Source organism: Ovis canadensis, chromosome 18 (genome assembly GCF_042477335.2).
Source record: "Ovis canadensis isolate MfBH-ARS-UI-01 breed Bighorn chromosome 18, ARS-UI_OviCan_v2, whole genome shotgun sequence".
NCBI lineage: Eukaryota > Metazoa > Chordata > Mammalia > Artiodactyla > Bovidae > Ovis > Ovis canadensis.
Window position 1 is genome coordinate 47,004,931 of NC_091262.1, and position 15,994 is coordinate 47,020,924.

At 58.4% G+C, this 15,994-nt stretch overlaps 1 protein-coding gene and 1 long non-coding RNA gene across 2 annotated transcripts; both read left to right on the top strand.

The window, feature by feature from the left end:
- The first annotated feature begins 666 nt into the window (after positions 1–666).
- Positions 667–7,510, top strand: LOC138423392 (taste receptor cell protein 1-like). Its single transcript, XM_069559301.1, has 9 exons — positions 667–709; positions 2,535–2,578; positions 2,638–2,778; positions 3,834–3,895; positions 5,381–5,538; positions 5,738–5,831; positions 6,239–6,303; positions 6,646–6,729; positions 7,220–7,510. The coding sequence occupies exons 1-9, from the start codon at positions 667–669 to the stop codon at positions 7,423–7,425; spliced, it is 897 nt and encodes a 298-aa protein (XP_069415402.1). The 3' UTR covers positions 7,426–7,510.
- Positions 7,511–7,650: 140 nt separating this feature from the next.
- On the top strand, positions 7,651–9,356 carry LOC138423808 (uncharacterized). The gene is made up of 4 exons (XR_011250457.1): positions 7,651–7,796; positions 8,129–8,211; positions 8,372–8,415; positions 8,855–9,356. It is a non-coding gene; the product is annotated as an uncharacterized lncRNA (long non-coding RNA).
- The last annotated feature ends 6,638 nt before the right edge of the window (positions 9,357–15,994 follow it).

A 15,994-nucleotide genomic window follows, 5' to 3' on the forward strand; every position in this document is an offset into this window, starting at 1 on the left:
GCCAGGATTCCACGTGGGCCCAGTGTAGGGGGCACGATGGGGACTATTCTCTGATCTGCTCTCCTCCAGACTCCCCTCCTACCCTGATGGGGTGGTAGCTGGGGCAGGGAACGGGCATCACTGCCCTCCACCAGGTCCCATCCCATCGGCACACCTGCAGGGCTCCCACCTCAGGTACCACCTCCACCACCATCACACGTCTGCCATGACTGCCGCTGTCTGCATAGCCACCCCCACCCCACCATCAGCACCACTAACACCCCTCCTACCCCTACCCAGATCATCGCCACCGCTGAGACTCTCACCACCTCCATGAAGACCACCCCACCCCTAGACCAGACAGAACTTTTCACTCTTCTTCAATAGATTTTCAAGCCTATAACTTCTCAGGCTGTGGGGCTAGCACACAAAGTCCCCATTCAACAGAGCCTGCCGCCCAAGGGGAGAAGGGCTTTGCTGGAGGACACAGGGACTCGTGCCTGGGCTGCAGGGCAGGACTGTGGAAGGAGGCCAGGCAGACGCAGCTCAGGGCATAGCTGGAGGCTTCGGCTGACCAGAGCTCACGGCTGGGCAGCACTTTTTCCTGAAGGGAGATCTGGAGGGAATCTTCCACCTGCCTCCTCCCATCTGGTTCTGGGCTTGGCAGCCTGAGCAGGCGCCCTCGGCATGGCTGGGCAGCGGCTCCCATCTGCTGGGACTCTCCTGGCTGGTAAGTGGGGCTGTGGCCCCAGGGGGCCCGTCCCAGGCCCCACGGGCTCTCTTCTGGGACTCCCGTGGCTCCCACATCAGGGCTGACCTTCCTTATCCTCATGTCAGCCTGGCTTTGTCAGCTCAAAGGATCCCCTTCTCGGGCTTGGGTCTCCCCAAGGGCACTCAGTGTCACTCACTGGGGAAACCTGGCGTTGGGCTGGCCCCAGGGGGCTCAGTGCACCCTTGCAGCCAGAGGTAGCATTATGGCTTTCAGAGATGGGGCCCCGCCCATCCCTCACCTCTTTCAGCCCTCAAGCATCCTGAGTTCTGGAAATGTGACGAGGTGATTGCCTTGTTCCCTTACTGGAGGCTGAACAACACTTGCCAGCCCCCTCCAGCAGCCTGGGCCTCACCAGAAAGGATTTCCCTGGGGCGGAAGAAAAGAGTGGGACCCTTGAGGTGTACCCTCTTGCCCTCACAGTCCCCTCTTCTGGGGGCAGGGCAGGGTTGCCTTGTCTCTGGTGGGCTTGGATCAGAGAGGGGAGATTTCTCTGGAGGTAGAACAGTGGTTCGGGGCAGAGCCGGGGCCAGGGTTTTTGTCTCCTTGGGTCCCATAAAGCAGGGAGGTGGCAGTGGGGGCAGGCACCTGAGACTGTGGGCCAGTTCCCAGCCCACCGAGCAGCTGATAGAAAAGGGCTCTCCTGGTTTGCAGCTGTCCTGGTGGTCTCGGCTCCCGCCCTGCCCCTTCCTCCTGCTCACGAAGACCTGGGCCCATCTCCCTGGACCTCTGGCACATCTGTTTTGCAAGGTGGCAGCAAGAAGATACTCTTCCCATCATTAAACCACTTGGTGCCAGTCCCTGCAGGGGTCTCTCCCTCAGCCGAGAGGTCAGGGGAGGCTCCTGGCAGGAGGGCAAGAGGCCTTTTTCCAGAGGCCCCCGGGGACCAGCAAGGTCTCCTAGGCTTCCTCCTGGACTTGCAGCTCCTTCCAAACCAGACTGCCACTTTGGGACCCTCTGGTGGCCCAGGAGGTGACACACACAGACCAGCTTCATCTGCAGTGGCTGAGCCTGCAGCCCACAGCACCCCCAAGTCCCAGCCAGTGTCCCATGTGGCTGCGCCTGGAGATGGAGAGGAGATCTTGGTCCCTGGGTCTCCAGAGAAGGCTACCACATCACCACTGCAGGCTTCTCCCCAACCACAGTCCCAGCCTGTGAGCAGGCACCTCTTCAACCCCAAGGTCTGGACACCGTCTGCTTCAGGGCCCAGCAACTTCAAGCCAGCGAATGCCCCACTTCTGACATTGGCTCCAAGGGCCCCAGAGAAGGCCGTGTCCTCAGCACCCCAGGGCCCACTTGCGTTTGCATCGATCAGTCACATGTTGGCTGCAACAGAGCCGCTTCCTCCTGTAGCAACAGCGCAGTCAGTGCTGGACACGGCTTCTGCAGCCCTCACAGTGGTCTCGGGCTCCTCTAGAAATGGTCTGGTGTCCAGTCTGGGCCTGGGTCCTTCAGTATTGCCATTGCTCTCAACAGTACCCTCTTCACAGTTGTCATCAGCATTACCGCCACCATCATACCCACTCACATCCCCATCACCCTCATTGGCATCACTGTCACCCATCGTGGGCCCAGGTTGCCCCTTCACCACCAGAGCCAGAACCTCCCGGGACACTTCTGCCTCTGTGTTCCCCCGCACAACCACAGGCCGTCTCGTCGATATTTCCAGTTTTCCACCTGCCCAGCCACCTCCGGCGGTTACAGGGATGGCTGCTCTTCAGTGGACAGTCCAGCCCAGGCCATTGGTCCCTGCTAGCCCAGCCTCTTTAGCCACCCTCTCCCTCAGATGTGCCCTTGGCCTTCCTGCTGGCTGCCCCAGAGTCCCTGGAGGTGTGGCCTCACCCCAGTCGCCTTCCCTGTCTCGTCCCCGTCAGACTGTCTCATTGCAGAACTCGAGATCCCCCTCCCCACGACCCAGCCGTGTGACTCACTTTGTGACCTTCAGGATCACCAATGAAGCCTCGGTGGTGGCACTTGGGAACCCTGCCTCCCCGGCGTACCAGCTGCTGCGTGACAACATCCGACACCAGGTGTGGGCTTCTTCCTTCATCCGCTCAGGAGTGCTGACCCCAGTCCAGCCCAGCCCACCCCCCCGCTTGCCTCTGAGCACACAGGCCTGCCTCTATTCTGTGTTTTGGCTCCTGCTATTCCTCCACTACCCTGGCCCTTGGAGGGGCCTCTCCCAACGACTCAGACCCTGGCCCCACGGAGCCGGCATCTCGCCCTCTGTTGGCTCCCTTCCCCACACTGTCCCATCCCAGCTTGCCTCTCCCTGTAAACCGCAGCTCCCTGGGGGTGGCTGGGCCCAGGGCGGGGTGCCCACAGGGGCTCTGGAAGTATGGAGGGAGTGAAACCCGCCTTGGGCTTCTCATTGGTGTGGGGAGGAGCATGTGGGTGCACAGTGGGAGCCCAAGAGGTAGAAAGCTGACCCTGTCCTGTGAGTGGCTCCAGCAGGAAGGGGGGGCCAGGCAGAGACTCTTGCAGAGACTGAGTATGGGGAACTCTTACAGGATAAGCAGAAGACTGGATTGGGTAGCTGGGGTCAGGGGGTGCCCAGAGAATACCTTTCTGAGGAAGGAGAATTTTAACTGGGATGGACAGAAGGCTAAGCCAGATGAAGTGAGCAAGCGTTTCCTAGACAGAGGAAACGGATGTGTGAGGACCTTGAGGTGGAAAGGTGGGTAGAGGCTGAGGTCTAGGGTCACAGGTGAGAGGCTTTCTGGAGAAGACTCGAGGCCCGGGCTGGGCTGGGGAGAATTAGGAGGAGAGGCTGCCGCCTGCAGGGTGGTGGCTGTGGGCATACAGGCTAATTGGATTGGAGAGCCATTTTCAGTAAAACTGCAGTGAAGGAAAGGCCTGGGAAGGCTGTGTGTTTGCTGGATAGCTGAGGGCCCCCTGTGGTTCTCAGTAGAGGGTGGTTGGCAAGTGGTCTCTGCTGGCCACGCGGGGAAGGCTTGGGTGGCCCTGGGCTACCCAGGTGGACAGTGAGGCCACTGCAGGGACCGGACCAGAGATAATGAGGGTGAGCTGGCGCTGTGGAGAAGTGGGGGCTTGAAGGCCCTCACCTGGCTCTGTCTGTCCCCAGCTCCAGTCGCTCTATCACGAGGCCTTCTCCAGCTTTGAGGGAGTCGGCGTCCTGCAATTCAGGTGAGCGAGCGAGTCTCTCAGGCTCCACCACCCGTCTGCCAGCCAGTTTGCGCCTTCTCAGGCACAAGTGTACTCGGCCAGGCTGCCCTGCCCTGCCCAGCTCCACCACAGCACGTTGAGGGCCAGAAAAGCCCTCAGCGGGCAGGAAGGAGGCCCACATCTGGGTGTGCCTCTGGCTGTGTAAACTTAGGGGACCTCCTGCCTACTCTGAGCTCCAGTTCCAGCTGCAGGATTGGGGCGGGGGTGCCAGGTTTGCCTGAACCTGGTAGAGAAGGCAGAGGACTTCCCTGGGGCCAAGAGCCCTTAAAAAATGACATGTGCCTGGGTGCTAAGTCACTTCAGTCATGTCTGGCTCTTTGGGACCCCATGGACTGTAACTCACCAGGCTCCTCTGTCCATGGGATTCTCCAGGCAACAATACTGGAGTGGGTTGCCATGCCCTCCTCCAGGGGATCTTCGCAACCCAGAGATTGAACCCACGTCTCTTACATCTACCTGCATTGGCAAGTGGGTGCTTTACCACTAGCACCACATGGGAAATTAAAGGACATGTAAGCAAGTGCAAATTCTCTGGGGTGGGGGCGGGGGCTCTCTGGTTCTGAGCCTCTGAGGGTGCTGTGAGAGTCCTAAAGCCAGATTTGATCAGCAGATGCCAGTCCTGAAATCTTATAGAAAAGGTTGAGAAAGTCCAAACCATCACAGCCCCACATGAGTTGTGAGCTCAGTGTGGACCTTGATGGAAGCTTGGTTATACCTAGTGATAGGAAGTTCACCACCACTATGTTCCTTGACCCAAGTTGGTTAGAAAGTTTCCCCTCTGAACTGAAATCAGTCTCTGGATTCCCTGCCCTGGGTCTGAACAGAGGCTTTGTCTTCCCAAACCCAGGAGGGCACAGCACAAAACGGGTACTCTGGGGAAGGATGAAGGAAGTCTGGGTCCTGAGGCTGCTTGTTTTCAGATCTTTCCCCACAAACTCCTTCAACCCCGTGCTCAGGCCAGGCTGCCTCCTTGGGATGTGGCTACATGGCCCACCTCCCACAGGCTTACAGAGATTCCTCAGGCCTGTCACCTCCCTCTCTTCTGACCCCCTGCTCCTTGTGATACCACCAAAGATGTTTTTCTCAGCCTGGCTCAGGCTGACTTCCTGCTTGCTCACAGCGGCTGTTTCCCTGGGCGGGATTCCCAGTGTTCCCATCAGAGCCAGTTTGTTGGGCTGTCCAAGGGGACTGGCTTTCCCAGGCACCTGCTGTGTGCCCTGCTGGCTGCACCATTAGCCCCCACACAGCCCTGCTGAAAGGAATCGTTATCCCCACTTTAGCTAGGAGCCCAGCTGAGGCCCAGAGGGGTGATGCCACACAGCGACCCTGTCCACAGCTCCCTCCTTCCTCAGGACCCTGGTCCTGTGCACCAGCCAGGTCTTCATCCATCCCCCAGGGTTCTCCCTGTCTCGCCTGGACCCCTGGTAAGGAGGAGTCTGTCCACAGGCCCAACTCCGCAGCTGTGAATGCCTCCCTTGTGTTTGGGGGCCACGTCCCGGGCCCCTCTGCCCGTGAAGTCCTCTGGACCCTGCACCGCTCAGTGAAGGCCGCAGGGCGGATGCTGGGGAACCTGTCCTTGGATGAGAGCAGCCTTGCCTCGGATGGTGAGTCTCTGCCTGCCCCTCTTCCCCCACCCCCTTCCTTGGTGCCCATGGACAGCTGGGGGTGCTCCCTAGAGAGGTGCACCCCCTTTTCCAGCCATGAGGCAAGGGGTGGTGGATCATGAGGCTCCCAGGGCCTCCTGAACTCCTAGCCGTGGCTCTCAGGGTCCAACCTGACTGACCTGGCCCTGGAGACCCTCAGCATCCATCTCACAGCCATGGAGCCCTTCCGTCCCCTGCTCCTCCTGCCCGGCTCTGCCCTCTTTGTCCTGCTGGAAAAGAAGATCCTCCCACAGGTGAGGTGGCCTCTGGCCTGCCCTCCAAGGCCTGGGACTCACTTTGCCTTCCTTGACTGCAGGCCTCTGTGGCTTGGGGGTGAGGGGTGGGGCAGCCCCCAGCCATGGCCCTACGGGAGGAGGCAGGCATGAAGGGCACACAGCCCTACCCATTGGCCCCCAGTTTGAGGGATGACATTCTGCCTGACATTGGGGAAGTTGTCTGGGGCAGGCAACAGCTCATCCCAGGGGGTTATGGTCAGGCTCTGTAACCAGACACCCCTACCCAGGTCCAGCACTAGGGTGAGCAAGGGAGGCACCCAGAACGCAAGGTTTAAGGAGCTGCTCAGTCACCTCACCCTCCCCACCCCACGCTGGGTCTCAGGAGAGAGCTCCAGGCCCACTCTGACCTCCCGGACTCCCCACAGGTCACAGCCTTGGTGGCAGAATTCTATTCAGCACATCCCCAGGAGGGCCCCCTGCTCCTCTTCAGGTGGGTGGGGCTCTCCCCCTGCAGCCCAGCCTTCCCTCCTCCTCTCTTGGGGGTTGCCCTGGGGCAGAGAGGGCTGTGAGCCAGGCCATGGGAGCTGTGGGCTCAGGGGCCACCAGGGGAGAGTTTTGTCCCAGGTACCCCCAGCTGGCCCTGTAAAGCTCTGCCTTAGGAGGCAGGGAGCCCTAAGCCTGAGAATGTGCTGGGGTGGGAGGCTGGATGCCTCCTTCTAGAAACATGTCCTGGCCAAGCCTGTAACCCTTGCACTCCCGCCTTGTACTTGCCCTAGTAATGTGGACCAGTGGGTGGGCGTTTACATCGAATACAAGTTCCAGACCCCCGTAGGTACCCACCTCCCTGGCTTGGCCAATTACCTGGCCCGGAACATAATGGATCCTGCTGTCCAGAAATCCAGCATCATGGCCAATGGTGAGTCAGGGCTGGGATCCCTGGGTGTCCTTGGCCGGCAGCCTCTTAATCTCTCTGGGTCTCAGTGTTCCTCCTTTGGAGAATGGACAGAACTTCATCTCAGTCACACACACTTTTGTCCTGGGGCCACAGAGAATCAGATGTGGCACGTTAGACGGGGAGCTGGATAGCCAGGCTCCATCGTGTCTGTCTTAACTACGTGACTGCTCCCTTATAGGGAGAAGGCAGCCACAGACATGACATAGACAGATGGGCGTGGCTGCGCGCCAGTACGACCAGATGGATACAGAGACCTGAATGTCATGTAATTGTGCAACAGGTTACCATTCTTTTGATGTTTTTCAACTATCTGAAAAATTTTTAGCACATGGGTTAAGGCACTCAGACTGGATTTGGCTGACCGTTGGCTGAGAGTAAGGAGGTTGGGGTGTGCACGCCAGGGCTCCTGGGAGAGGGGCGCAGGCTGATGCCCACCTCCTCGCCCATCTAGGGGAGAAAGCAGAGCTGGTGCTTTGCGAAGTGTGGCTGCAGATCCTGGACCAACCCTTCACCGAGGCCCTGAAGGACAAAACCAGCCCTAAGTCCCGGAAACTTCGGGGGCAACTGACGAGATGGGTGAAGTGGGGAGGGGGAGGGAAGAGCAGGAGGCTGGAAGCCTCAGGGAGGGGCCCCAACAAGGCTGCAGTAAGGCCGTGACCCTCTTCGCCTTCTCTGCTCCCCAGCTGACCGCCATCCTCAGGCCTCTGCGGCCCTTCGGCCAAGTGGTGGTAGAGAAGTTCCAGTAAGTCCTTGGAGGCTCTGGGTGACCTGGGGCCCAGGGCTGGGCTCTGTGGACGGGTCAGGGGCTCAGAGAAACGGCCTTCCTGAGTGAGGCCCCCAGGCTCTCTAGCCTCCTGACATTGGCGATGATCCTCCGGCCAGGCCTGACCCACTGACCGCCAGGGTGGCCGCCACTTTCTTCAGGCCTGCGCTGGCCCAAGCCGTCGTGCAGGGCTGCGTGCTCCAGGGTCTGCGAGCCCTGTGGGAAGCTGAGGGCCTCTCTGTGAAGATGGTCATCCCAGACCTCGGTCAGTGCCTCCCTCTCTATCTTCTATCCATCTGCCTCCTGCCTCAGGCCTTTCGCCTCGCTGCCCCTGGTTGCCCTGACTCTGCGGTCTGCCGCTCCCTCCTCCCCTCCCTTCTTCCTGCTGCAGATCTTTAGGGGCCAAGCCCAGCTTCCTCTTCCTGGGAGCCCTCCAAGGCAGCCCCAGCTTCAAAGCTCCATTCTTGTAGCACTTCTGGGCAAGGACCCCTCACTCGGGACTTCTCTGCAGGCCTGGCTGTGCCTTCTCAGGGGTCTGTGGTCTAGAAGAATGGTGACCAACCCCAGCCATCTCCCTACTTTCTTCCGCATCCTCAGGTCAGCCTGATACCTCCATCTCCTGCTATGCTGTGGCGCTCATCATCCTGGGTCTCCTGTTTATTGCGTTCATCTTGGTCCTGGTGAGTGTCTGTCTGGGCCAGGGGTGCTTTCCTGAGAGACATGCTGGACCCTTGACCCTCTGAGTCAAGGTGAGGGCTTGTTTCCCTCCTGAGCCCACCCAAGGGAGCTCAGGGTCTTCCAGCTGGAAAGCTTGGCCTGACCCCACCCTTCCCATTGCAGGTGTGGAAGCGGAAGACCTGCTTTGGTGTGTCCAGCCAAACACGGTGAGGCACAGGTGTCAGTCCCTCTGGGGTGTTTACTCTGGGTGGGGTCTGCCTCCCAGCTGCCAAGGCTTTGTGCAGACATTTCCCAGTGGGTGTTGACAGAGCCTGGGCAGTACAATCACTGTGGCCCAAAGTTTACACCCTAATGGGGGCTGATCCTGGGGTGGTGAACGGGCTCCACTTAGCCTCAGAAATGCTGCAGTGGGTGGGTAGACAGAGACAGAACCCGGGGCCCCACATGGCCAGGAGAGCTGGGACAGGGAAAGAGATCTGGGGGTGGGAGGGGTTGCCTCCACCACTGGAGCACCAGGCAGTGACTCCTCCTCAGCTTGGGAGAAGTGGGGACCCCAGGGGTGGACGCGGAGGACGGCACAGAGGACCATGCTGGGGTACCTTGTGATTCCTGGATCCCAGTTTCTGTCCTTTCCTCCACCCCCAGGTGCCCCTTCCTGCTGTTGCTCCTCCAGTGAAACCAAGTTCCAGACCTCTCCTCCTGCCCTAACCTGCTCCCAGCCTTCCAGAGTCAGCGCTCAGGTTTCTGAGAAGCAGAGCCAAAGCAGAAAGGCCCTAGCCTGAGGTCCCTACAGCATGGGGGGCTTCCTCCCTTCCAGCTCCACCAAGAACTACACTCCGAGGGAGCGAGAGGTGGGCTGGGGGGAACAGCACCTCACCACCCCCACCAGGGAGACCAGAAGGTGTTAGCCACAGCAGCCACCCCGACTCAAGGTCTGGGAAAACCCTTCAGGTCACCATCATACTCAGGTCAGGCCGTGGGGAGCGGAACATGGCAAGACAGAGGCTGCAGAAGATGCGGGAAGGGGAACAGAGCTGGCTTCCTCGCGCCTGGCCTGACACGGTAGTGAGGCTAGAGGTATTACTGGCCTCAAGATGAACTCTGCTTGTTTAGGGTACAGAAAATTAAATAACAGGAGCAATCAGAAGTTGGTGTAAGAGATTGCTTTTGTTTCTAGGCAGTCATCTGACAGGAAGACATGGGAGAGGTTCAGAGTGGAGGAGGAGGTGGGGCAGAGGACTGACAGGTTCGAGGGTGGGGATGGGGACTCCTGGGGGGCAAAGTGTGGTCCCAGCGTCACCTCCGCCTTAGGGCCGGCCACCCTCAGATCAAAGGGCTTTGGGGGCTGGTGGCCAAGGTGAGGCCTGGTTGCTACTCAGCAAACCAGAGCACTGGGCGTGCACCAGGGGAGGTTGGAGCCGTGGGGCAGGCCCAGTGCCGAGAACAGACTGCCTGGCTGGGAGACCTCGCATGGAAGCCAGGCTAAGAGCCCCTCAGAGGCCTGAGGATAGGGCCGTGGAGGCAGCTTTCCTGGAGGACACAGGTAGGTGAAGGCTATCTCTCATAAAGCTCAAGCAGCTCCTGGGCCCCCTGGGACATGAGAAATCTGGTAGCACGGAAGGATGGCCTTTGAAAGTCTTTACAATACTGCTTCTGTTTTATGTTTGGATTTTGGCCAGGAGGCAATTGAGATCTTAGCTCTGAGACCAGGGATTGAACCCACACCCTCTTCATTGGAAGGCAGATTCTTAATCACTGGACCACCAAGGAAGTCCCCGTGGTCTTTCAAACCACGGGGTTTGAAAGGGAAGAATGGAAGGGGACTCCAGCTTAGTCTTACCTGAAAGGCTCCCTCTACTTAGAGAAGAGCCAGCAGGCCCAATGAGAGGACCCAGGAGCCTAGGGCCCAGACCATGGGATTACCCAGCCGAAGACAGCAACTGACACCAAGATGCCAGAGAAGTTCAACAGGAAGGTCACCACATAGAGTTAACTGTAGTTGGCAGCTACAGCTACTCGGGGCCCCACGAGGCCAGGAGATTCCTCTGTACTTCTGAAATAGGCAATCATTCATTCATACCCCTGAAGGGCCCTTGCCCCCCAAGGCCGTACCCCTAGGTACCCAGAAGACCAGCACCCACCTTGGGTCAGCCCCCTCTTTCTACAACTTTTGACTCAAGGGCCAGAGCAGGCCAAGGACTAGGAATAGGCCCTGGTAGATGTTCTCCTGGCAGTCAGGATACCTAAAACATCCCTGCTGATGGTTTTCTTTTTTAAAAAAATATTTGACAGTGCTGGGTCTTAGTTATGGCATTCTAGTTCCCCAACCAGGGATTGAAGCTGGGTCCCCTGCACTGCGAGTGAGCAGTCTTAGCCACTGGACCTCCAGGGAAGTCCCTATTCCTGCTCGTGTTTTTCTTAGGGAGGGAGGGCTATGCCAGCCTTGTTCTCCGGAGCTGCCGCCCTTACTATGAGAGTCATTTTAGGGATAAAGGAGAGACGGAGAAGGCGATGGCACCCCACTCCCGTCCTCTTGCCTGGAGAACCCCATGGATGGAGGAGCCTGGTAGGCTGCAGTCCATGGGGTCACGAAGAGTTGGACATGACTGAGCGACTTCACTTTCATGTACTGGAGAAGGAAATGGCAACCCACTCCAGTGTTCCTGCCTGGAGAATCCCAGGCACGGCGGAGCCTGATGGGCTGCCATCTGTGGGGTTGCACAGAGTTGGACACGACAAAAGGAGAGAAGGGGTGAGATAAGCAGGAATGAGCCTGAGGGCCAAGGCTGGTGGTAAAGCTTAGTCTTCCTGATCTTCAGGTTTTGGTTGCCTCCTCCACAAACCAGGCTGCTGAGCATCATGTGAGGCCTTGTATGAAAGTAGAATTCAGATACACCCAGTGACTTCTGTGGGTTTGAGGGAGAGGGTACAGAGAAGGGAACCCACACGTGGGGACCTAGCTTGGTCTCTCTGGAGATAAGGTGACAATGCCTGCACCACATAAGGAGAAAGGGTCTACCTGGCAAGGTGAGCCAGCCAGATGGACGCCGGACGGTGGAAGGGCCTGGCAAGCCAGCTCTGCAACACAGACGATCAAGTCTTTCCTAAGCCAATCTTCCCTGTGGGCCTGATGGTGCCTGCAAGACACTTCCCACGACCCACCGTCACACAGACTTGTTTCTCAGCTACTCTGGAGCTGTGCCACCCCGTCCTCCAGCTAAATAGAGGCTCAGAGGTGAATGTGCAATTCTACCTTCATCACGCCACCTGCCACCTCCAGAACTCAGTTCACTCTAACAAACTAGCATTCACCAAGTACCTGTGACACAGGTGCCACCATCCCCACATCACAGCTGAGGAAAGGATGCGGAGAAAGGTGACAGTCACAGGGCTGGGCTCAGAACCCAGGCTCCTGACTCCAGAGTCTGCATTCTTGACTATGTGCCTATGGCAGAGGTGGGCTAGCATCTGCACAAGAAAGGTGAAAATTCTGCTGCCCACCCAGGGGCAGGGCCTGCAGCCCCAGATTTGCAGAGGTAGCAGGGCAGGGAACAAGGCAGCCCACTGGGCCAGGGCTTCTCCAGGGCCTGCACGCCAGGGAAAGCGCTATCAGCTGAAACCCCCCACCCCGCAACATGCACTGGGAATGTTGAATTGGCACCTGCTGGAAGCCAGGGAAGGGGCTCAGCTCCCACGGCACCTGCAGGAGTGGGAGGCAGGCAGGGATGGGCACTCTGCCTCCAAGGAAAGCATGACCCCCTGGCTACTCCAAGGCCAGGCCCAGGCCTATCAAGGTGGCTGTGTCTCTGCTGAGGAGCTGGTAGACAAGACATGCAATGTCCGTGAGGGTTAAGGACAGATGAGGCAATAGGCAAGGCAGTTATGTTCAGGGGGAGCCTAGAGGGGCCGGAAGTAGACAAAAGTCAGCTGGGTCCAGGCCTGGCCCCTGGAGGGACAGCAGACTCGGGGAGGGGTGTCACTCAGCAGCCACAGTGAGGGAGCTCAGGTCCACAAGCAGTTGGCCAAGGTCATCAGCACCTGGGGACCATCCACCAGGCCTGGCTCTGCGCTCAGGCTTCTGCTGGCCTGAAGAAGGGAGGGTGGCATGCATGCATGCTAATTCGCTTCAGTCATGTCCAACTCTTTGCGACCCCATGGACTGTAGCCTGCTAGGCTTCTCTGTCCATGGGATTCTCCAGGCAAGAATACTGGAGTGGGTTGCCATGTCCTCCTCCAGGGGATCTTCCCAGCCCAGGGATTGAACCCAGGTCTCTTGTGTCTCCTGAACTGGCAGGCGGGTTCTTTACCACTAGCACCACCTGAGAAGCCCAGGGCTTGTGGCAGGGCGGGGGCAGGGGAGCGGCTTGCCCAAAAGAGAGACTACAGGGGCCACGAGCTTAAACAAGTTTCCTCCTGGGATCTTGTCCACGTAAGTGAGACCTTATCCCCTCCCTCAGCCTATAGCCTAGTTCAGGCTTGACAAACAGATGTCAGTGCTGCAGGGAGGGGGCCTAACCTTGCCTGAGACATCCAGCAAAGCTGTGCCTTGCATCTGCCAAGAAGATTCATCAACAACAGAAAGACCTTCAGGTCTAAGTCCAGGGCCCAAGAACTATGGGCTAGATGTCCACCCAGGGGGCTGGAAGGTGGCAAGACAATGGCCCCAAGGCTCCAGCAGGAAGCTGCAGTGACCAGAGCCAGTCTTGGTGGGACGGCCCTGGGAATGGCTGTGCCCTGGGTCCCTCAGGGTTAGGAGAGGGGACTGCCAGGGGATGGGTTTAAGGACCTCTAGGGAGACAGACTTAGGCTCCTGGGTACCTGGATTAGGAAGCAAGTGAGGGTACTTGCCCAAGGCCAGATAAGAACCAGGGGGCTTCCCTAGTGTCTCAGATGGTAAAGAATCTGCCTACAATGCAGGAGACTGGGGTTAGATCCCTGGGTTGGGAAGATGCCCTGGAGAATGAAATGGCTACCCACTCCAGTATTCTTGCCTGGAGAATTCCATGGACAGAGGAGCCTGGCGGTCTACAGTCCATGGGGTCACAAAGAGTTGGACACAACTAACACTTTCATTTTTCACTTTTCTCATCTAAGAATGAGATGCTGCAGCCCAGATGCCATCTCTCCTTGAACAGGAGATTAGCTGGCAGGGAAGCTAACCCATCTCCTCCCTCCCCCTCCTAACCAGATGTGAAGGGAGACGAAGAGGTTTTTGCAGGATGAGTCCTGCCTGGCTGCTCCAGCACCTGGCAGGGGTGGGGAAAGTGCAGCTGAGTGAGAAGGAAGTCTAAGGTTCCACTCTGCTCCTGGACAAGATACTTGCTATCTCTGGGGCCAGTAGACTTATAGGAGAAGGGGCAGGTTTGGCAGTCCTGGTCCCAGAACCACCCCTTAAGAGGCTCCACCCCTATGGAGCCTTGTCCTCCTGATTCTGCCTCCAGGCCCTGGGAACAATGTTCTCCCAGCTCAGAGGCTGTGGAGATGGAGGGGCTGCACCTGCTTTCAGCTTGCTCTGTGGGCTTGAGTTGGCTTTCATTCTGAGCAGGATTAGCAAGGTGACAGGCAGCTTCACAGGCTCCAGGTGCTCCGAGGTATACTCTGAAGGGCACAACACCATCAGAGTTTTAAGACAGTGAATAGGGGCCCCAGGCCATTCTGGATCAATACTCTAGCTTTGTTTTGCCACAGACTCTAATCAAGGAAAACCCCTGCGGTCATAAGAGGATGTCGATATTGACTTGGAAGGCAAACAAGGGCAACCTCAGCTCCCAGAAGGCCTGAAACCAAAGGAGGCAGGGTTCTGGGCTATTCTAGAAGGTGAGGCTGGGGCAGATGAGGGCCTTACCCTGAGGGGATCATAGCCATCCAGGTCCTAGTTTCAACTCTCACATGCCATCTCTTAAAACCCAGCCCTAACGTGAACACCTACAGAAAGCTGTAGAGTGAGGGGGCAAGAAGTGGAGGCTGACCCGTGGGGAAAGGTTCACAGGGCTAGGGGAAGGTTTGAGCTGGGCCACGGGGCAGTCAGAAGAGTAGGTAACAGGCATCCTCACAGGGTCAGCCAGGGAACCCAGAAGGGACAAAAGTGCAATAACAAGCATGTTCCAGGAGACAGTGGGCAGCACTTCCCCCCAACACACCACTGGGGCTGAGCGAGGCCAGACCCATGCACCAGGGGCAGTAGGTACCCATGTGCTGGCCCACCTTGGCTGCCACAGTGCTAGGAAGATCTGAGGCGGCAGGCAGAATCTGCTCCCAGCCTCCACCGACACTCACTCTGGCTGCAGGGAGCCGGTGTGGCGAGGACTCTGCCGGTGGGCTAGCCAGCAGGGGAGGCCAGGCCCCTCCCCAGCCTGGAGGGGGCTTTAGAGATGGGCAGGGACCCAAACCTAGGCTTAGCAGCCTACCCGACGCATGGAGACGAGAAGATGTACTAGAATCAGACTGGATTTTAGGAGGCCGGCAAGAAGGACAGGAAGCGCCTGGGCAGAGGAGAGGGAGGCCTCGAAGCGTGGACTCCACTGGGCATGGCCACTGGGGAAGGACTGGGCTCGGTTCTGTCATTAAGAGCTGGGGCCATGGGGGATCTATCCACCTAGCTGCCTCAGCTGGCCTTTGAAGAGGAAAGGAGGGATAATTGCCTGTCACATGGAACCCAGGACAAAACAAAGCATCAGTCCCACGAGGGTAGGGAGAGAAAAGCCAGGGGCAGCAATGTGTGTTTGGGGCTAGGCAGGAGAAAACTGCCTTCTTTGGGGGCCAAGGAGAAAGGAAAATGAGCTGGGAGGAATTCCCAGACATTCGGCCTCAGGCCCTTTACCAGCCACCCCCTAAGCAGGCTTCTCCTTGCTCAGCCCATAACTTGGGTGGCACTATTCTTACTGTCAGGATGACTTCCAGGCTGAGCCGGGGCTGGGGTTGGGGGATGAGCAGTGCATAGATGATGTCCATGGACGTGGAGAAGGGCATGGGAGCCTTGGTGGCCAGGCCCTGGGCACAGGCAGGCCATGCTGTAACAACCTGCCATCTGTGACCTCCAACTGTAAGGTACCCACATTCCAGGCCAGGACTGGAGCCAGGGACAGAGTGGAACGGGACACAGGCCACCCAACAATTACTGGGGCTTTGAGCCTGCTGGTCGCTGGAAAGACAGAGGGACTCTGCTCAAGGGAAGAGCAGAGTCCCTCTGTCTTTGGGCCTGGACTGCTCAGACCTGCCTGTGGGACAAGGGCAGTCCCATAAGTCTGACCAGAGGGGACTTGTAGTCCCCCCAAAGCACCCAGCCCTTCACACCCAAGTGGGCAACATAAAAAGAGGGACAGAAACACCAGGCACTCCCTGCTGCTGGCTATGGCCTCCTGCGGTGATCTCCAGGACTCCTGAATGAGTCGAGTTGGGGGCCCCAGCAGCCAAGGCAGGAGGACAGCTGGGTCCTCAGGACTGAGCCCTCTGCCCAGGGACACTTCCACTGCATGGGTCAACCTTGAGAGCCAGGGCCTAGTGCCGGTAGGCTCTGCTTGAGGGTGATGTCCTGGGGGTCATTACACCTCTATGCCCAGGGGCTCCAGTGTCCAGGTTGTGGATGGGCCAGCATTCAAAAAAGAGGAGGCTGCGGGTCTGGACTGGTCTGAGGACCTGGTGTGGGTTTCCAGCCACAGAGCCAAGGGGGAAGGGGCACTGGGCTCTCCCTCACTGAAGTCTGCAGCATCAAGCTCCAGAAGGGTCCCTGGGAGGAAGACCAGCATGAGATGAAGTATTGCAGAAGCCTCATGGTGGGCCCAGCAG